The sequence below is a fragment of the Symphalangus syndactylus genome, chromosome 3, assembly GCF_028878055.3.
Source record: "Symphalangus syndactylus isolate Jambi chromosome 3, NHGRI_mSymSyn1-v2.1_pri, whole genome shotgun sequence".
Taxonomy (NCBI): domain Eukaryota; kingdom Metazoa; phylum Chordata; class Mammalia; order Primates; family Hylobatidae; genus Symphalangus; species Symphalangus syndactylus.
Window position 1 is genome coordinate 97,221,281 of NC_072425.2, and position 24,513 is coordinate 97,245,793.

Consider the following 24,513-nt stretch of genomic DNA (forward strand, 5'->3'; position numbering starts at 1 on the left):
AACCTAGAGAAAAGTCTTTTATGCAATCAGCAGAAGAGCAGGTGACAATGCTGAGAAAAAGGAATACGATACAGTAATCTCTTCCTTTCATTGAAGTCCACCATTGTGGTGTCTATGATGTCGTTAGTCCTTGATTATAAAACGAATTCTCTGATCCTCCTCTGTGTTTCCATCATATTTTCCCATATAGTCTTGTACATATGACCTTATTTTGGTGAGGCAAGATATATCTGTTGTGTAAGGTTTATTTCTTGAGTGTCTATAATACTCTGGCTCTGTGGGAAAGAGCGGAGTCTACAATGGTTAACAGGTTAGCTTTGATCCCTGCTTTAGGTGAACTAACTTTCAGTGCAGTGTTTTAGCTGTTTGGAGTTGCTATAACAGAATACCACAAATTAGGTAATCTATAAAGAAAATAAATGTATTTCTCACATTATGAAGTCCAATATCAAGGTAGCAGAATCCAGTGAGGCCTCCTTGCTACCTCATCTCATGGTATAAGGAAGAAAGGCAAGAGAACGTGGACAGCAAGAGAGCAAGAAGGGGCCAAACTCACTTTTATATAATAATAAACCCACTCTCAAGAAATAACCCACTTCTGCAATAATAATGTCAAACTATTCATGAGGGCTCTCATCATCTCTTATTAGGTCCCATTTCCCAAAACTGCTGGGTTCATAAAGACCATCCTCCTCCTCCTCTCACGGCTGGGGCTTCACTACAATGTCTCTGGTAACATTATTAGTCTCAGTAACTTCTTGCTTATTTTCACTGACTTTGGAAAACATTACCCTCTGGTACTCTAAGTTGGATAAAAAACTGGCTGGGCGCGGTGGCTCACGCTTGTAATCCCAGCACTTTGGGAGGCCGAGGCGGGCGGATCACGAGGTCAGGAGATCGAGACCATGGTGAAACCCCGTCTCTACTAAAAATACAAAAAAATTAGCCGGGCGTGGTGGTGGGCACCTGTAGTCCCAGCTACTCGGAGAGGCTGAGGCAGGATAATATTGTGAACCCAGGAGGCGGAGCTTGCAGTAAACTGAGATTGCGCCACTGCACTCCAGCCTGGGCGACAGGGCAATACTCCGTCTCAAAAAAAAAAAAAAAAAAAAAAACAAACTAAGTTGGATAAGGGGAGAAATGGAGAAGAAAATAGGGCACCCCTATAATGAGAACATGAGTTAAACCTCCAGGAGTATTTTTTCACTGCCCTGTATCACCATATACATATACACACATTTATATGAACTTGTTTAATTTTATCTCATCTTATCCTTTGAGGAGAAGGTACATAAACCTGATTTATATAAAACTTTTAATTCAGTTTGGCCAAGTTTTGTTTCAATGGCAAGGGAGTTGGGAAAACTTTTTTATCTACATAATCCAGAAAATTTCCAAGCATGAAATTTTAATTGAGCAAACTCTAAAATGGCTTTTCAAGTACTCTGAGGCACTTAAAAATATTTGCATACCTTCTATGTTATACATTAAGAAAATGTGTATTCTTTCCAAAAAAAAAAATGTGTATCCCAATTACCCTGAACCTAATGCCTCTGTAATTTGGATGAAGGGCTGAATGCTAATGGTAAGAGATAAAAAGCAAAGGGGTAAGCCAGTTGAATTAGTCAATTTTCACACTGCTATAAAGAAATACCTGATACTGGGTAATTAATGACGAAAAAAGGTTTAATTGACTCACCGTTCTGCATGGCTGGGGATGCCTCAAGAAACTTACAGTCATGGTGGAAGGTGAAAGGGAAGCAAGGCACATCTTACATGGCAGCAGGAGAGAGAGAGGGAACACACAGGAAAAAACCACCACCTTTAAAACCATCAGACCTCGTGAGAACTCCCTCACTATCACAAGAACAACATGGGGGAAACTGCCACCATGATCTAATCACCTCCCACCAGGTCCCTCCCTTGATGTGTGGGGATTACAATTACAGATGAGATTTGGGTGGGGACACAGAGCCAAACCATATCACCAGTCCACTGAGTACAAACACTGTGCTATTAAAACTAGCAATTATTATATGGAATATATAAAATGAGGCATAATTATCAAAAATTTCTGGCAAAGTTTTTGAAGTTATAAAATAACTTCACAGCAGTTGGGATTTCCCTTGCTTTGTATGTTAAAGGTCGTGGTGTCTGTAAGAAAGACAGTTTGGGTGTGATCCACAGATTTCTTATTCTTATTTCTACTTAAACAAGTTACACAGCCTCTCTATGACTCAGTTTCCTCTTCTGTAAAGTAAGGATGTAGCAGATGCTATTGGTGCTCTGCCCATATCACCTTGATCTAACTTAGAGGTCATTTGCAGATAGTGTCTTAAAGCTCTAAGTCTTCTGCTCTCTACATGGTGGCATTATCTGGCCGTGGAGCTGTCTATAGATAGTATCTTAAAGCTCAAAGTCTTTTGCTTTCTATCTGGTGGCATTATCTAGCCATGAAGCTGTACTGTGTCCAAATACAAGGCAGACTGCAGGTTCTGGGACATTAAGAACCAAGGAGCAACACTCAGGCAATGAGGGATGGGAGTTACTGGCTAGACCCAGCAACCACTCAGCCTTCTGAGGGCTAATGCCTGAGGGTCTCTTTGGGACTCAGCCCCAGTTGCTCACTGCAGTAAGACACCGGTTAACAAAATGTTGTCTCACTTTACTCCTACTTGATGCTTTCAGGATCACCTTTCAAATAACAACCTGCCCCCAAGTCCTTGTCTCAGAGTCAACTTTTGGAGGAACAAAATATAGACAGAGAATAAAAAATGTCTCCATTTCATAGTAATGGTTTTAAGAATTAAATCCTGTAAAGCCCCTAGGAGAGTGCCTCTTCTATGGTTAGCACTGAATGTTTGTCAGGGTAGTAGTTGTTAGCTCTTTTGCAGCAATTAAAATCCATTTCCTAGATTATTTAATTCCTGTGTTAATAAGAAGAAGCACTTGTGTGGTATCAAGAAAATGTAACAAAAAGATTAAGGAATGAACAGAAAGTTCAGCTTACCAGTGAGCCATCTACATTTACCCTTGCAGAACACAAGATGAGAGAAGTCGTGCCATTCCCTAACAATAGTGTTCCATAACAGGGAATATCACAATGCAATTGTAGAGCATTTGCTCCTTGTTTCAAAACTGTTTTTAATCAATATATTTGTCTTCTCTACATGCACTCTATCAGACATCGTTAAGATGTATTTTCGACAGCAGATTGCAGACCATTAATGTTTAATTTCTCTGTGATACATGGTATATGACTTCACTTACCAACATAGTTCTATGAAGCTTTTTTGTTTACATACAGGTATTAATATATTTTAGCAGCATGTTAGTACCTTTTTCATGATTAGTAGATTATGGGATATCTAACACTGAGAATTTCCTATTGGTTTCCACTGAGCAGAATACTGTATTTACATGAACAAACCATCCTTTCCTTACAAAGTCACTTTAAAGCCTTTAAATATATTATTACATATACATTTTTTCAAAATAATGTAATTCTAAAAATTGTGATGCACTAGATACCCCTGCAAACATAATAGCAATTCTGATATAGTAACACTAGTTTATACAAGTGCTGTCAATATAGCCCAGTTCCAACACTGCAATTCTAGGCTCTGGAAAAACAGTACTTGGAAGCACAATCCAGGTGGCTACCATTTTAGGAACGTCTTTCCAATATGTAAGCATATTTCCTCATGATATTAAACAAATGCTTATTATCAAATACATCCTAAGGAGATATGAATGGCTGAATCTTGCATATTTAACATTTTCGTATCTGGGCTTGGCTAACTCTAAGCACAATATGTAAGAGGAAACTGATATAAAGTAAATATTATTGTTTATTATTATATACTTAAAAACTAATTTGCAAAATGAATGCAAGAAATCATGAATCACTGAATCAGAGGCCTGGCCCTTTTATATCTGTGTTTGGCTGATTCTTAGCACAAAGGATAAGATGAACTTGACCTAAAATTACTGAAAAAATACAGTCTGTTTTTTTAAAATATATTATCACCATTGTGACAAGTGGAACACTAAAAGGATAGAATAGAAACTGCCATTATAGTTCAATATTTATATTAGCTTATCAATTCAGATATACACCGTGTGGGACAAAGATCCATCCCTGTCCTACCCATTAAATCCATCTGTCTTGGAACTGCATTATCCTATTTACAGAGTCTATTGATATTCCCTCACTTCAGCTGCAAGCTAAAGAGAAAATTACCTCATTCAGAGATGATTGCCAAGTGGTGTTAATTTGGACTGATTATATAACAGTGTTACCTTATCTGTAAGGTTACAAGTCTTCATGATGAACTTTGGTATGACAAAGGGGGAGATTATGTGAAATGTTATCACTTTATTGCAGCATGTGATAAGCTGTTACTATATGCATTTCTTATCTCTGTTCAGAACATTTCAGCTTCCCCCACTGGATGAATTGGTGAGGAACAAAACGGGTATCCAAATTCAACACTAGAAATCCAAGCAACAAATTCATTACATTAAATAACAACAAATGAATAGTGTCTGGAACAGTGCCTGGCAAACAGTAAGCCATCAGTACCTGGTAGATCTAAATAGCTAGAGCAACTATAGTGTTCTAGAGAGCATCGCAACCTTGGGGCAGGTACTCCTTATCACTGTAATACTTTGGATTTCAGGAGTGTACTAAGTACTATTGCAGTAAAGCAAAATGGAGAAAATGCATTAATTACAATGCAGCAAAGAGGAGAAAGGGAAAGATTCCTACTTCTTGTATCTCTGATAGTTCATCTCTTCTTTACATGCAGTGTAGCCTCAGGACTAATTTAGAGAGGGTTGCAAATATATTTGCTCCCTTTAACTTAAAAATCTTTGAATGGTAAGTTGGTAAACGGACCTCCTCTTTCCCAGTGACTCTCATAATAATGTTATTTCAATCAAATGACAAATACTTGATGAGCAGTGCCTATGTGTCAGGCATCATGCTACATGAACGAGGGATTCCAAAATATTTAAGACATTGTTCAATTTCCCAAGGACTTACAAAAAGTTGTAGGAAAATAAAAGCGGGATAAATAAGGAAGCTAAAACTACTTGGAAAACACACAAGTATTTAGACCCAACTGGTAACTCAGACAATACAAATTTCCATTCTTACAAAGTACAGAGTTTCGAATAGAATGAAAAAAAATAGGAGGGCAACAGAAAAATAGTTTAATGAGTTATTTTTTGTGTGCGTATTACAAACCCATAAAGCAACCTTAATCTTTTTTTTTTTTTTTATTTTAAGAGACAGGGTCACTTTATGTTGCCCAGGCTGGAGTGCAGTGGCTATTCACAGGCATGATCATAGCTCACAGCATCCTTGAACTCCTGGACTCAAGCAATCCTCCCACCAGAGCTTCCCAAATAGCTGGGACTATAGGTGTGCACCACCAGTGTGAAGCACTTTCACTTGGAGTATATGCCATCTGCCTAATATGTGGGACAGTATTGCACTAAGTATAAATAAGCTCCAGACTTGTTCATTGTTTTTCGAGAGGCTGGTTGTAATTATCACCTGAAAAAAGAAGAGCAGCAGAATATTTGAATTATCCTTTCTAAATACCAACTGCCCTTCTATATAAATCTAGTTGGTCTTAAAGCTTATTTTAATCAGCATATGACTTTGTTCATGTCTACATCAACAATATCACCTAAAACAAGGGAATTTTTTAAGCAATACTATCCCCTAAAAAACAGAAAAACAAGCATACTTAGTTTCTGGAACTACATATTTCACAGTTAATTGTCTTAATTATCCAAATATGAGTGGGCAATGAGTTAGAGCTGTGAGGGCTACACAAATATAAAGGCAGTGCCTGCCCTCAAGGAACTTAGTATTGATAACATATAAATTTTATTTTGCAAAGTACTTTGAAGAAATATGGCTAAAATATTTACTCTTTGCCTCAATAGGCTTTGTAGAGTACACCTCTAAAAGATAACTTAAGAACTATCTTCACTATTCAACTTTAGTTTTTACTAACAGGACAGCCAGATCAGCATAGAGTAAATATCCCATCAACTTTCCAAGAGAATGGCTGAATACATTCTTTTGTTTTCATACCGTGAATTATGACTTATAAAAACAAAAGGAACAAATTTTCTATTTTGGGAGAACCTTTGGAGTCTAATCTAGACTATATGCTAATATCATAAAGCCTAAAATAGGATTTTCATCATGAAAAGTCTTCCAACAAATGGTGGTGTCATTCAGACCATGCTCTCTGGCCTCCGAGGACCGTCACGATTCTATTCCCACATTTTCTGACTATTTTCTCATGCATGCTTATCTCCTCAACCAGACAATAAAGTAAGCAGAGTCTTCAAACTTCATTGGGAACCAACCCTGCACTTGATAAACAGTTATTAATGGAGACATAATATGTTATTCTGATTTTCTTTTTTTTAGATCAAAAATCTGAAACAATCATTGCATGTATGACTTTCCAGAGAGCCTTACAGTCGTTTTTATAAAAGCAAGAGTTCAACAACAGTTCAGCAACACAGCATCTGCCTACCATCTCCCTGTAGTATTTTTACTGCCAGTATTTCACCACCAGCATTTACAATGATTATAGGCTTAACGAATTCATTAAACTATATTTAAAAAGTCTTTCCAGAATAAAAAAAATTGTTGTTGTTTCAAACAACTTGCCCCTTCTTCATCTTCATTCTTTTTATATCTACCAGATGCTGGTTTTGTTTCTTAATGAAAGTCTATAAAACATAGATTTTTTTTCCTTGGGTTTTTTTTTTTTGTTTGTTTGTTTTTTTTTTTTTTTTTGCTTTCCTCCTAATGTTTACAAAATGATTAATCAAGGAATAAAGTTTGGGACCTTACGGCTAGTGAAATATTTAATTTTTCTTCACATTCACTGATTATTTTAAATATGGAAAGAAGAAAGATCATGAAAAAAACTTAGCATAATTTATGTGCAGTCATTTATGGTAAATATATTTGCAGCAAAAACAAGCTCAGAGTAAAATTTGACTTTAGTTACAGAGTTTAGTTTTTTCCACATACAGGATTGTCTTCCTATTTAGGCACATGGGCTTTTAAAAGTATTAAAGATGCAGAAAGGAGGGTGAACACACATCCTGTTTCCCCAGACAGTCTTGTTAACGATGGTTGTGTCCTGTCTCCTCAGTGCCCCCTTTTACTCTACAATGTGCTTTGCTTTGGAGGATAAATTTATGGTCACCCTGGAGATAAGCCATATAAAAACTGTGTGAAAATATTGTGATCAATAGCTGAAATACTTCAAACTAAAGATAAATTTTTCAAAAGACTCTCAGAAAAGTTTGAGTTTCAGTGTTGAGCACTTTAATGTGTTAGACAAGTTCAAAAAATTCAGCACTGAATACAGAGTAATGAAAACAGGCTCATTTAATTGATTAAAATATCCTTGCTTTCAAGCCATTTCTAACTTTCACATAGAGAGGCTTTCAAAGCTTTTAAAGTTAATAATTTTAAAAGAACCCCACTAGAAATGAATCTTTTAAAAGGTCAAATTTAGGCCAGGCGTGGAGGCTCACGCCTGTAATTTCAGCACTTTGGGAGGCAAAAGCCAGCAGATCATGAGGTCAGGAGTTTGAGACCAGCCTGGCCAACATAGTGAAACCCCGTCTCTACTAAAAATGCAAAAAATTAGCTGGGTGTGGTGGCGGGTGCCTGTAATCCCAGCTAATTGGGAGGCTGAGGCAGGAGAATCACTTGAACCTGGGAGGCAGAGGCTGCAGTGAGTGGAGACTGTACCACTGCACTCTAGACCGAGTGACAGTGCAAGACTCCCGCTCAAAAAATAAATAAATAAATAAAACTTCAAATTTAAAAGATATTTGAAAAATTTTTAGATTTTCAGACTCCATCTCTAGTAAAATCAACAGCTGCACTAGAGTCTCAGAAAAAGAAATGACATTTTTAAATCTTAAGGATACTCCGTGTGTGTGTGTGTGTGTGTGTGTGTGTGTGCATGTGTGCGTGTGTGCTATAGACTGGTTTGGAACACTTCTGAAACCTATTAGTTCCCTCCTAAGAAAAATATTTGCTAAATGCATAAAACAAGATACAAAATATTATAATGGAAATAAATTACCTTGAAATGCAACTATTAAAATATCAACTAAAATGCAACTATTAAAATATATAAATATATTTTAAAGTTTGGTAAAGTAACATATGAGCTTTTCATTAATTCATTAAATACTAGTGAGCAGAAGTTCTAATAACAATAATAATTACCAAGTAGCAATGAGCATAAACGATATTTTGAGGTTGTGCACAATAGCTATAATGTGATCTGAAAAGTCACAGGACTGTTCCTGCTACTTACGTTTGCTTATTACTTTCACAACTGGAGGAAAGGCCGTATTTCAGTTAAGAGGTTAGTGAAAATAAAGTTGTAATTCTTCCCAACCAAGTTCATGGGCTTTTTGTGTTCTATCCTTATCATTACAACACTAAGAAAGCCTAGAAGTCAAACAAGTTTGTTATAGGTGCTCAATTAATTAATCAAATAATTACTCTTTCTTGTAATCAGGCTACAAAACTACATTTCCAAAAACGAAAAGCCCACTGAATGCTTTTTTTCCCTTATTTAATAAAGGTTTTCACTGAAAATTCATCTCAGTTCATTGTGTGAGTGAAAGCAGTCAAATAAAATGTAGTATAGACACTGAATGTATTGAATGAAAACAAAGTGGGTGCATTGTAGGATTTTTCTAAAAACCAAACTGAAGAGTCTTGGAAACACAGACATCACATTTTATCTTAAGCATTATATCTCTTTATCCTTATCACTAATATTTTAAAGCCAAATTATATTTTTTGCACAGTTTTTCTTCATTTGCATTTTCTTATTTTAATTTTACAGTGTAATGTATTAATTGACTGTTTACACTTTCTTTTTCAAAACGTTGAATGAAATCCAATAAGCAAGGACACCAAATATGTACATGCACAGCAAGGCCTCGCAGCCACAGCAGCATCACTTCCTGGAACAGAGTGCAAGTGGCAAATGAGTGGTAATTAAACACAGCTGCTGCCCAAGAGGTAAGGTAGAAGCATAGATCATTAGAACCTAAAGGGACCAGAGAAGCCATTTTGTCTAACCCTTCACTTTGCAAATGAGGACTCAGAGACAATGAGTAGTTAGGAGACTAGCTCTGGGCCAAGGGTGACCCTGGAGAAGCACGAGTGATGTCTGATAGTTAATGTGACACTCTTCTTGCCACTTCACAGGGCGAGTCCTGTTCTTCAGTCTGCTTATGTCCAAGCATAGCTATTGAGACAAGGGGTTACAGTCAACTAGAAATACATCTTATTTATAGATTTTTGCTTCCAAATATGCCAAGTTAGAAGACTTACATGGTTGATCCCATCTCTAGAACAGAGGCCTTAAAAGAATATTAAAAGACCAAGAATTTGTTTTGAATACTTTTCAAGGTCTGATTTATTAGCTATGTTATTCTAACCAGTGAAAATCCAGTAAAACCATCCCTAATTTTATCTTAATTTTTTAAATGGCCTTTTTTTCTGATTATAAAATGAATCAGAATTTGTCTTTGTTAATTATAACAAAGACAAATGAAGAAGAAAATAAGCAGCCACATCCCAAGATGTAATACTGGTAATATTTTAGCATATTTTTCCAGGTATGTATATATGTATGAATACAGAGCTACATACACATATTATATATTAGTATAATATTGCATATAAAATGTTATATTCTATCTTTCTCCTAGCATTAGACCATGAGAATTTTCCCCACTGAATTAAAATTATTTCCAAAACATCATCAATGTGAAAGTCTGTGTCTGGGCATTATTAAAGCAATGAAGTTTAAAGACATTACAATATATAAAGTTATTTCATATGATTTCTGATCACTGGATTTTTAGGCTATCACGGGACCATGCAACTACTGCATTATATTTCTGTAAGTCAAAAATATTAAAAATGTTTATGAGATAGCCTTTAGATAGACTTAAATGCAAATCTAAAATTACTGGGGGAATATGTGTAATATTCCAGGAAATCAGAGAAATGAAAACTCAAAGATACCACCTACCACTATTAAATGCAGAAGTTTCAAAAAGGTATTATATCAACAGATTTTGACAGGGCTCTGTAAAGTCACGATGGAACACAGTGCTCGTACAGGGAAGTAGCAACTGGTGCAAACATTTAGTGCCTGGCACATCGCAGGAGTACAATAAATATTTGTTGTGTGAACAAATGGAAATTAATTTGTGAATACGTATCAAGACATCTTAATATATAGTTATACTCCTTAACTGATATTCTTATTTAAGGGAATATATACAATATATACACTTAGGTAGTCACTGCAATATTCTTAAAAGACAAAGTTCGGTCACAACCAAATTCCTAAGATTCATATAATCGTTAAGTAAATGACGTAGGGTCTATAGAGCCACGAACGCTTAATTTTCACATTAATTTAAGAACTACACTAAAATCATAAGTGTGTTGCCTGTAATTCTCAGCTTAAAATGATTGAAATATTTTAAATACTGGCATATTTAATCTCTTCGTATAAGATTTCATTTGATTCTTTTAACGAAATACAGGTTGAGCATCCCTAATCCAAACATCTGAAATTAGAAATACTCCAAAGTCTGAAACTTTCTGAGTCTTGATGTTATGCCACAAGTGGAAATTCCACCCACAAGTTCTTAACACACATTTTGTTTCATGCGCAAAATTATTTAAAATATTGTATAAATTTATCTTCAGGCTGTGCATGTAAGGTGTATGTGAAACGTAAATGAGTTTCATGTTTAGACTTGACTCCCATCCCCAAGATATATCATTTTGTATATACAAGTATTTCCAAACCCCCCGGAAATTCAAAATCTGAAACACTTCTGGTCCCATGCACTTTGGAAAAGGGATACTCAACCTGCAACTGTTAATTTTAAAATTGAAGAAAACCACCGTGTTTGAAAAAAACCCTGAGAAGCTCGGGCGGGGTGGCTCACACCTGTAATCCCAGCACTTTGGGAGGCTGAGGAGGGCGGATCACAAGGTCAGGGGATCAGGACCACTGGCTAACATGGTGAAGCCCTGTCTACCAAAAATACAAAAAATTAGCCAGGTGTGGTGGTGGGCACCTGTAGTCCCAGCTACTCAGGAGGCTGAGGCAGGAGAATGGCATGAACCCGGGAGGTGGAGCTTGCAGTGAGCGGAGATCATGCCACTGCACTCTAGCCTGGGTGACAGAGCAAGACTCCGTCTCAAAAACAAAAACAAAAACAAAAACAAAAAAACAAAAAACAAGTAAAACCCTGAGAAGCCCAGATGAATAGATGAAAGAACTATTAATATTGTTTTCCTTCCAAAATACATTCTTACAGTCAATTTCAGAAGTGTCACTCATTTGTTTCACCTCGTATACTATAGAAGATAGGGCCAGGGCTTCCTTTGATAGTGACACCAACGGTGAGAGAAAGTCATGACTTTCTGTTTTCCCAGTTCCATCACTTAGATAACCCTGTTGTTTCCTCTTACTAATTGTAGCTAGGCTCACTATTGAAACATGTGTTGAATCTCTTTCCCCTTCTTCCCCACCCTGCCACCTTACACACACACACACACACACACACACACACACGAGTTGGAGTGGTAACCCTTTAACAAACAACAGGAGTCACAATACCTTTATAAGTTCTGAGGGTTCACTTCCTTCTTCCACGACAATTAGTTCAGACCTTCCTTTCCTTTCATTGTACCGAATGCCAGTAGCTACCTGGTTTGCCTTCAGACGTTCATATTTGTTGCATGAGGAACCACACCACTGATAAATTTCCTAAGAGAAAGAGACAGATCTGTTGACCCTAAGAATATGAGGAAGACATTCAGCCTCAGTGTAATACTTGTGATTAATTAGGAAAGAAAAAGGAAAATTAAATGACTTATTGTTGAGGTGTATACATAATTGTTATACTTCATCATTCTGCATCCTGCTGCTTTCAGTTAGCATTATAAAGTAAGCAGTTTTTAAGCATGTAAAATCTAAATATATATATCACCATTCTCTGTGTATATAATCTATAAATTACAATTTATAAAAGTAAACATATGGATTAAATTTGAAATAATAAATATACCACACTTCAGAAAAGTAGTCAAGAATCTGTTAAAATAAGATACTCTTGACAATCATAAAATTGACACAACACTTTTGTAAAGCTATTCATGTTTTTAAATTGACAAATACATGTTGTATGCATTTACTGTGTATAACATGATGTTTTGATATATGTATACATTGTGGAATGGCTAAATCAAGATAATTAATATATGTAAAGCAATTTAACAATTCTTATCAAGAGCCATAAAAAGAGTGATATTGTCCCAGTAATATCACTATCTGGCACTTACTATAATAAATTATTCATAAAAGGAGAAAAAAACCACACATATAAGGGTTCTCATTGCTATGTAATTATATTGTTGAGGCCTTGGAAAGGCATTAATTGTTCAAGAATAGGATAATACTTATATAAATTATGATATATAGGGAAAATTTGATACTTAACTGTTAAACTTTAACATCAAAACATGAAAAAGTCAAAACAGAATAACAGTGTGATATATTGTAGAGATTATATTAGCTATCATTTAGATTAAACTACTATATATTTTAGATTGTAGATTTTAGTATAGTGTCCAGAAAGTATACAGATACAAATGTAAAATAATAATGAAAAATTATCTCTCCCATTAACATTGTTTACCAAAAGAAAGAAAGAGAAGTTGAATAATACCCAGACCTGGAGGGGCTGTGGGAATGGGCATTATCACCCACTATTTGGGTGGTATAAACTGACACAGGTTTTTTAAGAGTTGTTTAGCATCATTATAAAAAAATTAAGGTCAGGCATGGTGGCTCATGCCTGTAATCCCAGCACTTTGAGAAGCCGAGGCTTGCGGATCATGGGTCAGGAGACTGAGAATATCCTGGCTAACACGGTGAAACCTCGTCTCTACTAAAAATATAAAAAATTAGCCGGGTGTGGTGGCAGGCACCTGTAGTCCCAGCTACTTGGAAGGCTAAGGCAGGAGAATGGCGTGAAGGCAGGAGAATGGCGTGAACCCAGGAGGCAGAGCTTGCAGTGAGCGGAGATTGTGCCACTGCACTACAGCCTGGGGGACAGAGTGAGACACCGTCTCAAAAAAAAAAAAAATTAAATGTGCTTTTAATATCAAGAAATTCTATTTATAGGAATCTATACTACAGAAACATTTGAACATGGAATATAAAAACAAAAGAAACTGTCGAAGGAAGTCAGGGACCCCGAACGGAGGGACTGGCTGGAGCCGCGGCAGAGAACATAAATGTGAAGATTTCATGGACATTTATCACTTCCCAAATAATACTCTTATAATTTCTTATGCCTGCCTTACTTTAATCTCTTAATCCTGTTACCTTCGTAAGCTGAAGATATACGTCACCTCAGGACCACTATAATTGTGTTAACTATACAAATTGATAGTAAAACATGCGTGTTTGAACAATATGAAATAAGTGCACCTTGAAAAAGAACAGAATAACAGTGATTTTTAGGGAACAAGGGAAGACAACCATAACGTCTGACTGCCTGTAGGGTCGGGCAAAAAGAGCCACAGTTTTCTTCCTGCAGAGAGCCTATTAATGGACGTGCAAGTAGCAGAGATTTCAATAAATTCTTTTCCTAACAAGGAATATTAATATTAAGACCCTAGGAAAGGCATTGCATTCCTGGGAGGAGGCCTATAAATGGCCGCTCTGGGAGTGTCTGTTTTATGTGGTTGAAATAAGGATTGAAATACGCCCTGGTCTCCTGCAGTACCCTCAGGCTTCCTAGGATTGGGAAATTCCAGCCTGGTAAATTTTTGGTCAGACCAGTTCTCTGCTCTCGAACCCTGTTTTCTGTTGTTTAAGGTGTTTATCAAGATAATACATGCACAGTGGAAGATAGACCTTTATCAGTAGTTTTGTTTTGCCTTTTGTCCTGTTTCCTCAGAAGCATATGATCTTTGTTCTCCTTTTTGCTCTTTGAAGCATGTGATCTTTGTGACCTACTCCCTGTTCTTGAACCCCCTCCCCTTTTGAAATCCTTAATAAAACTTGCTGGCTTTAAGGCTCAGGTGGGCATCATGGTCCTACCGCTACATGATGTCACCTGGAGGCCCAGCTGTAAAATTCCTCTCTTTGTACTCCTTCTCTTTATTTCTCAGCTGGCTGATGCTTATGGAAAATAGAAAGAACCTACGTTGAAATATTGGGAGTGGGTTCCCCCGATATCTGGCTCCCAACCTGGGGCTTGAACCCAGGACCCTGAGATTAAGAGTCTCATCCTCTACTGACTTCCACTGATAAGAAACAAAACAAATGCCCATCAATAAGAGGATGGCTATATAAATGTCATTGCATGAATGCTGTCCACTCCTCTTCAGTAGTTAAAAATTAAGAAAAATGTTTAAATACTGATGTAGAAAATTAGTGAAGGTGTATCATCAAGAATACGATAAAGACACAGAATAATATAATTACATTTAAGTAGCAACAAAAACACAAGCTCTGGCTCTGTGCTTGCATAAAAAAATGATAAACAGTTTTAAGAGATTCAGAGGGCATGCATATGCAGAAAGAAAGCCTTCAATGTTTACTGTATCTAAGTCAGTGATTTTTTTCCTTGTTTTTATGTCACATACATTACTAGGTGCTCATTATGCTGGGAATACAGAGATAATTAAGAAAAAACTAGCAAGGAGAGGTGGACAGGTAGAAAAATTGGCTAATAATACATTTGCCCTGTGCTTGGTTTTCACAACATTCCCACACACATTTCATCTAGTCAACCATGTAGAGTCGTGGTTAAGTGTGAGGGAAATAGACCTACGCTGCCACTTTCTAGGTATTTGATAGTGTGTTTGCAATTTTTCAAAAGAGTAAATAAATTAGAAATAGCAAAATAAAACATCCAGAGAAATGGACTCTTCTCTGACTAAATTTCCAGCCCAGAGTCATTTCTTCACTCAAAAAATGGTTTACTGAGTGACTAAAATGGGGCAGCCTCTCCTGTAGGTACTGGAAGCACCATTCTGAACAAAGCAGGCTTGCAACAGTCTCTCTGGCCCCCGCTTAACATTCCTGATGACCTAATCCATGGTCCTCTTTAAGAATAAAATACGCATTTTAGGAATGCAAAACTTTATAAGAAATAAAATCAAAAGGACTACGCCTAGCAATCTCCTTCTCTCAAGAATCAAATGCAGTTATTTAGTATGGTCAAAGGGTGTTTCTTTCCTATTTCTAAAAGAATAGTGCACTTCTATTGTTTTTTTTAACCTCTTTTCTACATCTGGGCATTGGAATATGAGGCTCACATGTGGAGGTCATTTGAATACCATGACAAAGTTAGCAGTTACAAAGAGTAAAAATAAAGGGCTCCCAGTGATCAGTCAACTCTTAGCCACTGAGCACTAAAATCAGATAATAGAGTAGCAAGGTAATTTTTAAAAATACAGAGATGTGAGCCCTATCTTTAGGAAATCTCAGGTGTGTTCTGGGCGGCTGTGTTTATTAAAAGCTCCCCAGGTGATTCTAGCATTCAACCAGTGCATGCCAGGTATGACGTACTCTGAGCACACCACACTTGCTGTGCACAACAGGGAATCTGTAACATCTAATTATCCAATGCAACTCGGTAGACTTTTCTGCTGAGCCCAAACTAATGTTTTTATTTTGAAAACATTTTACTTATACTTGACTCATGACAGAAAAATATTGACCCTATAAATCAGAATATTTTTTCCTATACGTATCTTTGTTTTTGTTTTTAATTTTTTAATTTTTAATTTTAATAGATTTCTGGGGAACAGGCGGCATTTATTTAGATGAATAAGTTCTTTAGTGGTGGTTTCTGAGATTTTGGTGCTCCCATCACCTGAGCAGTTTACACTGTACCCAATGTGCAGTCTTTTATTCCTCACCATCCCTCACCCTTTCCCCTGAGTCCCCAACGTCCAATGTATTATTCTTATGCCTTTGCATCCTTATATCTTAGCTCCCACATATGAGTGAGAACATATGATGTTTGGTTTTCCATTCCTGAGTTACTTCACTTAGAATAATAGTCTCCAATTCCATCCAGGGTGCTGTGAATGCCATTATTTCATTCCTCTTTATGGCTGAGTAGACCTAAATCTAAGACCTGAAACCATAAAGATTCTAGAAGATAACATTGGAAAAACCTTTCTAGACACTGGCTTAGGCAAAGACTTCATGACCAAGAACCCAAAAGCAAATGCAAGAAAAACAAAGGTAAATAGATGGGACTTAACTAAACTAAAAAGCTTCTTCACAGCAAAAGAAAGAATAATGAGTTAGCAGACACCCCACAGAATGGGAGAAAATATTAGCAAACTATGCATTTGACAAAGGACTAATATCAAGAATCTACAAAGAACTCAAAAACACATCAGCAAGAAACAATCCCATCAAAAAGTGGGCTAAGGACATGAATAGACAATTCTGAAAAGAAGATATATAAATGGCCAACAAACATGAAAAAATGCTCAACTTCACTAATTATCAGAGAAATGCAAATCAAAATCACAATGTGATACCACCTCACTCCTGCAAGAATGGCCATAACGAAAAAATTAAAAAAAAATAGATGTTGGTGTGGGTGTGGTGAAAAGGGAACACTTTTATACTGTTGGTGGGAAGGTAAACTAGTAACGACCACTATGGAAAACAGTGTGGAGATTCCTTAATGAACTAAAAGTAGATCTACTGTTTGATCCAGCAATCCCACTAATAGGTATCTACCTAGAAGAAACGAAGTCATTATATAAAAAAGATACTTGCACACACATGTTTACAGCAGCACAATTTACAATTGCAAGAATATGGGACCAGTCCAAATGCCCATCAATGAGTGGATAAAGAAAATGTGATACACACACACACACACACACACACCATTAAATACAAACTAGTGTTTTGCTCAAATTCCTCTTCCTATCTTATTCCATGATATTTTGCAAGTGATTATTTTCTCTGCAAGTCTGAGAATACAGACTTCTAATAATTATATTTTACATTAAAGTGAAAGATAAAAAGTAGATCAGAATTTAGATGTCTAGAATTTTTCAGATTTATTAGCAAGTTTCACAACTGACTTACTCTGTATTTATATAATCATTTAACAGATGTTTATGTTTTTGTTACCTTAGTTGTATTCATGACCTCTCATCTACTTCAAAGAGATTATATAAAATCACAGTAAATTTTATTAGCATCTGTAAAACATTGTGGGAGCTTGGTAAAATATGTTTTAAAGTGAATGTGAATGTGATAATTTTACAAACATAATTATTATTTAACATAGGATTCTACAATATTTTATGGATCCCAGAATATTTTCTATGATATTACTGTGAGTTGGGAGTTTTATGTGCATATCAATTCAGAGGTAAATTTAGTTACAGAAATATTTCTCACCATTGCTTAGAGACCACAGTTACTCTAATAGTAAAAACATATCTAGGAAATACTTGCAAAAATAGTGCAACTTTAAAAGTCAAGTTTTCTTTTTACCTTAAAGGTGACTAAATTACTAAGCAAAGTGGTTACAGAAAACTTCTTACTCAGCATGAAAATGAATGACTTGTGTTCTCTTTTTTATTTTCACCTTATTTTATGCCACCATTTACATACAAGTGACATATTTTCCTATTTAGTAGACTTATTTTTCAATGGTTGAGATAAAAAATTTAATAAAATAATAACTTTAATTGTAAATGGCTAAAAGTCAGAATGCTTGACAAGTCATTATTAATTAAAACACTGTTTTCTTTTCTTTCTCTCTATCTTTCTTTTTTTTTGAGACAGAGTCTGGCTTTGTCACCTAGGCTGGAGTGCAGTGATGCAGTCTTGGCTCACTGCAGCTTCTGCCTCCAGGTTCAAGCAATCCTCCTGCCTCAGCCTTCTGAGTAGTTGGGACTACAGCTATGTGCCACCACGCCTAGTGAACTTTTTTTTTTTTTTTTTTTTTTTGTAGAGATGAGGTTTTACCATGTTGCCCAAGCTGGTCTCGATGTCCTGGGCTCAAGCGATCTGCCTGCCTTGGCCTCCCAAAGTGCTGGGATTACAGGCGTGAGCCACTGTGCCAGGCCGATAACACCGGTTTTATTCAATCTAATTAAATGTTCATTCAGTGGTGGCAGCAGTACATCAAAATTTGCTTTAAAAACACAATTTTAGTATTTCGTCAAATTTGAAAATTTATATTCCACCATGTGTGGATAATGTGTTTAGGACATCTCATTTTAACAGAGCTGTACTGTGCTGAAATAAGTGTGTGTAGTTTTATTAATAAACTGTACTGCCCAACACTTACTCTATTCAGAGGTAGTTAGTTATGACTACTTCACCACTCTGGCACAAGGAAACTTTGTATTCATTTGGCACCATGCTTGAAAAAAACTCTCTTCTTAATTCAACTTACTCTGTTTCCTCCAGGGAGTAGGCTTAAAAAATAAATTCCTTCATAAAGTTAAAAAAAGTCTGAATAAATGTGATAGGTAAATACCTATTATTACAACAGAAAGTTTTCACTATAATCTAAGCTATTTTATGTATAATGCTTTAACAGGATTTAGTTTAAAAACCATTCATTGACTTGATTTAAGTATGCTAGACACTGAAAATTGTAAAGCAAACAGTTTCAGGGGCAACTATTTCACCATCTAAGATCCTAAGGCATTTAACAACTCATCACTAAATATCATATTTCTCTAGGGAAGCAATGTTTAAAAAAGCCCTGTAAATATGAAATTATCCATTTATAAATAATTTGGAATGAAATCCACTTAAATTCTGGCAGAAAGCTGATGTACATATTATATATGAACATCCTCTAGCAGAAGTTTGTGAAACTATAATTAACTCTTAATATACAAACTATTAAAGAAAAACAAAATTGTTCTGCACAATTGGAAAAGGAAGAAATAAGACTATAAATACAATCTGTTACTGGCAGTTAGTCTGGTCCACTAGTTACAAGAAATAAGAGCAAGCAAGTTATATTTATAGAAACAACCACACTTGGGGAGGGGAGTCCTATTATTGGTCTTGAAAACCAGAGGTTTCTAAAATTTCTTTAAACTATGTGGTGAGTTAATAAGTGCAGCCAGACATCATTTGAGGACAGAAAATAAGGGCAAAAATAAAACAATGCTCAATGGTGCCCTTGAGGAAAAGCAAGATTTCAGAGGCTGTGTTTAAAGGAGCACCCAAAACAGCCTATGTGATGTTGACTCAACATGTGCAAAGAATTCAGCATAGGCTTGCTACTCTTTGGTCCTTTTCTAAGTTATTATTCTAAATACATCTAAAATTTCATTGAAGGAGAACGTGAGGCCAGACTTCTTCCTCTTCCTGGCATCTATTGGCTTTGTCTTTCCTGTGTTAGCTTTCCCTTAGATCCACTTACCCAAATATAGAAATTCATTAAGATCTATCTTCAGAGCCTAGAGGTTCTCTAAGTATAGTTTAAAAATAATGATTTGTGAGATAACTCCAGGAACCTTTTTTATTTTAAAAGTTTAAAATATGACTTATCTCGTTTTTGAATAAACAAATGTTTCTTTATATCTATTTTGTTGTCTCCTCAAAGCCAACTCAACTCAATATCCTTCAGTTACATATGTATTGAAAGATATTGTGTGTGTTTTTCAAACTACCTCTGAATGAAGGACGCAAGATGAATGGAGTGGTGTGCAGGGCCACTGAAGGCTTGGTGACCAGAAAGGAAGCAACTACATTTGAATTAGGGCAGATCAGTGGTGATAGAGAGAAGCGAAATAAATATTTAGAAGGTCTAAGCCTATAGGATTGGTCAATAATGCCATTTGGATGTGCAGTAGAGGGACAGGGAAAAGGAAAATGACTTGGACAATTCTACCTTGGTTGCTGGTAGTGATGCCACTCACCAGGACCAGATGAACAGTTCTGGGAGGGATCTTTGCGTAGCACCAGTAAGCACAGGTGAAATTATATTCTCTTACTAGTCAAAGTGTTTGCCAAACCAAAAAAAAAAAAAAAAAAAAAGGCTTACAGTCATACTTTAACAAAAAGCATTTCTGCCAGCCACCTAAGTGGGGCTTAGGGATGTGCATGAAGAGACAACATGGTGGAGTATGACTTTCTGGGAACCACTGGAAAAAGGAAGAAAGCCTCAGGTAGGCATGTGTACGACTTCCTAGACACACTGCATGTGCTCACCTCCCAAGGGTAAGGAGGGCACTGCACATGCAGGCAGCCCACCCTAAGGGAAGAATCATGGGAAAGGAATCTATAAAGTCCTAGGATCAAAGTAAACACTGTGCTTGACCTTGGTGCCTGCTTGGGTCTCTTCCAAGCATACGTTCCTTTCCTTCCTGTTCTAAGCCCTTTAAAAATAAACTTCCACTCCTGCTCTGAAACTTGTCTTGGTCTCTTTCTCTGCCCTTATGCCCCTCAGTCGAATTCTTTCTTCTGTGGAGGTAAGAATTGAGGTTGCTGCAGACCCATATGGATTTGCCACTGGTAATTTGGATACCTTCTACTGGTAACAATACGACCCTGAATTGTCCAGCACCTTTACACATTTTCTTGAAGTGATTTTCAACATTCAATGTACATTATATTATGGTATCCTGGAGGGAAGGAGTCTTAAGAAGTCCAAACACCAAATTCCAAAACTTTAAAATCAGAATCTTCAGGGGTCAAGTCACAGTTACCAGTATTTTAAAAAACTTTCCCAAATGATTCTAATGTGAAACTATGGCTTAGTATTAAAGTACAAACCGTAACATCTTAAGAGTTGTCTTTCCTAATGCCTGCTCCTCTCCCCTCAACCGTTGCCCCTATCCAGCAAGAAGCAGCCAGAGGACAACGGCGCCCCTCTTCTATTACCTATTAAAAGGCTGGAATGTTAGGAACAATCTGCCCCAGGACCCCTCCCCCGACCCCAATGCAGCTGACTCTTACCCCAAATACTCTGCAGCTGCATTCCTGGACCCTTATCTAGGCCTACAGCAAGGTCACCAGACTTGCTTACAGCCCTACGGGCGGCATGGGGGAGGTCACGAGAAACATGGATAAACCTGTTACGCCCTCTTGTAAATTCCTATATTGAAACCTGGTCACAAGATGATATGTGGTAAAGTTAACTGACAAACAACCCCAGGGTCTCTCTGCCCCATATAAACCCCTCATTCTGTAAGCTCAGCGCTGCCTCCTCTGACTGTGGTGGAGCAGCTCGGCAGGATAATAAGCTTACTCGCCTGACTTTGGGTCTCTCTCTCATCCTTTCTCCTGGCTAACCTTCATTTTGGTGTCAAACCCAGGAAGGGGATAGGCTCTGACTGGGCGTCCTTAGAGGACTCTCTCTCTCTCTCTCTCCTATCTTCCCTTACCCAGCCAACCTCCCCTTCCCGAACTTGCTGAAGACCCTAAGGATCTCCCAGAATTCTCCCATTGTTGGCGACCTCATCCACCATCACAGCCTCTGCGAGGGGTGAGTAAGAGAGACTTCTGCCTATTACCCGGAACCCTTGACCGTCTCTTCACTCCCAAAAGACCCAGCGCTGGGCCAAGGGCTTCCTCTGGCCTCCAGGCCTCTGGTTCCTCCGTTTCCAGGACGCCTGACTCGGCGGCTACCTCCTCTATTCCATACAAGGCCCGCGAGACAGGGGCTGCCCTCTCTCGTCCTTGTCATCTGTGGTCTCTTCTTCCTCTACTCTCACCTCCTCCATTCACTATGGGAGCCTCTCAGTCTACCCCTCCCAAGACCACCCCCCTTGGGTGTCTCCTCCGCAATCGCAAGGCTCTCGGCCTCCGTTCAGAGATCCGTTCTAAGAGGCTTATCTTTTACTGCAATACTGCATGGCCTCAATACCAATTGGACAATGGCTCCCAATGGCCCAAAAATGGCACTTTCGATTTCAATATACTTAGAGACTTAGATAACTTTTGCCATCGCAATGAGAAATGGTCTGAGATTCCTTATGTTCAGGCTTTCTTCATTCTCCGTAACCACCCTTCTCTCTGCCACTCCTGCTCTACTTTCCAAATCCTACTCACCAGCTCAAAACCTGACTCATCTCCTGCCACCCCGCCCACAGACCCAGCCGATGACTCCTCTTCCTTTGACCCCGTGGATTTTCTCCCTCCCGGACGGCATCATGATCCTCCACCAGAGCATCGTGATCCTCCACTGTATGTCCCTGCTCCGGCTCTACCCCTCTCCCCCACTCTCTCCAACCAACCCGCTTCTGACTCTGAGTCCTCTCTGCCTCCTCCCCTCACCCACTCTCGGGCCCAACGTGCTCAGCAACCAGCTCCCCTGCTTCCTCTCCGGGAAGTAGCAGGAGCTGAGGGGATTGTCTGTGTCCACGTCCCTTTCTCCTTCTACGATCTCTTACAGATTGAAGAACGTCTCGGGTCCTTCTCCTCAGATCCCAGTACTTATATCAAAGAATTTAAATATCTTACTCAATCTTATGAACTCACTTGGCACGATCTCTACTTTATCCTCTCTTCTACCCTCCTTCCAGAAGAGAAGGAAAGAGTGTGGCTTGCAGCACAGGCATATGCCAACGATCTTCATCGGCAGGATCCTACTAAACCTGTAGGAGCTGCTGCTGTTCCCTGGGAAGAGCCTTCCTGGGAATACCAACCCACAGACCCTGGGCAAGTGTACTGTAGCCATATGATTACTTGCCTCATTGCAGGCCTTAACAAAGCTGCCCATACACCGTAAATTTTGAAAAACTTAAAGACATTTCCCAAAAGGCAGATGAAAATCCTGCCCAATCTCTTTCCCGCCTTACAGAAGCTCTCCAAAAATATACCCACATCGACCCCGCCTCCTGAGAAGGAACTATTGTTCTTAATACCCATTTTATTTCCCAATCTGCCCCTGACATCTGGTACAAACTTAAAAAGGCTGAAGATGGGTCTCAAACCCCACAACAAGACCTCCTTAACCTGGCTTTCAAAGTCTTTAATAACAGGGACAAGCAAAATAAATTAGATAAAGCCCAAAGAGATCGTGCTAAATACCAGCTTCTAGCAGTGGCTATCTGTCAGCCTAGCTATAGTACCCAAGGGCACAAAAGACCCGATAGCAGAAACCCTCCTGGACCTTGTTTTAAGTGCGGCAAAGAAGGCCACTGGAAGCGGGCATGTCCCTACCCATGAGTGCCGAAGAGCCCTTGCCTAGACTGCCAGCAGATGGGCACTGGAAGTCTGACTGTCCTCTCAACAGATGGGCAGACAAGCGTGCTCCTCAGAGCCACCATCCCTTCAACAAGACAAAAGGTGAAGAATCACTTGCACTCCCACAGCTCCTTGGCCTAGCCACTGAAGACTGACGAGGCCCAGGGCCCCTGGGCCCTGGCCCCCGGCCCCCACTTCCATCACTGCATAGGAGCCCAGGGTAACTTTACTAGTAGCAGGTAAGCCGATCTCTTTTTTAATTGATAGTGGGGCCACCTACTCGGCTTTGCCTGAGTTCTCAGGACCCACTCATCCCTCTCAAGTCTCAGTTGTGGGGGTTGATGGACTCATCACTCATCCACTTGCCACCAGACCTCTTACTTGTTCCCTGTTTGATGCCATTTTCTCACACTCTTTCCTTATCATGCCTCGTTGCCCCACCCCCACTTTAGGCTGAGACCTTTTAGCCAAAGTCAAAGCTTCTATCATCTTTTCTTGCCCCCCTCAACCAGAGTCCCCTCCTGCTCCTCTCCGCTAGTCCGGCCCCTGACCCCTCTCCCCAGTACCCACTTCCTGCCTCTCTCGTTAACCCTTCCATAGCTGCTCACCATGACCCCATCAAAATCCAGTTAAAAGACCCTTCCAAATTTCCCAACGTTCCTCAATACCCCATCTCTCTAACCCACCAAAAGGGCCTACAGCCCATCGTAAACAAGCTCTGCTCATGCGGTCTTCTTAGACCAACACACTCTCCATATAACACCCCATCCTCCCTGTCGAAAAGTCTGATGGCTCATACTGACTCGTTCACGACCTCCGAGCCATCAATCAATCTGTCCTCCCTATTCATCCGGTAGTCGATAACCCCTATACACTTCTTTCTCTCGTCCCCGCCAACACCACCCTCTACACTGCAATTGACCTGAAGGATGCCTTCTTTACCATTTCCCTACACCCTGATTCCCAAAACCTATTTGCTTTCACCTGGACTGACCCTGACACCCTCCAGTCACAACAACTCACATGGACTGTCCTCCCTCAGGGCTTCAGGGATAGCCCTCATTTCTTTGGACAAGCTCTAGCCCGAGACCTCCCTTCCTTAAACCTGTCTCCCCGTTGTCTTCTTCAATATGTGGACGACCTTCTCCTTTGCAGCCCCTCTCTAAAAGACTCTCAAACT

The 24,513-nt window shown here is 38.5% G+C and overlaps 1 protein-coding gene across 1 annotated transcript in view; it reads right to left on the bottom strand.

Annotated features, from left to right (window-relative positions):
* SCIN (scinderin) overlaps positions 1 to 24,513 on the bottom strand; it is an 85,506-nt gene that overhangs the window by 39,150 nt on the left and 21,843 nt on the right. Inside the window, exon 4 of the mRNA XM_055272572.2 lies at positions 11,733 to 11,882. Coding sequence (XP_055128547.1) covers positions 11,733 to 11,882 — 150 coding nt within the window. The remainder of the gene's footprint in view (positions 1 to 11,732; positions 11,883 to 24,513) is intronic.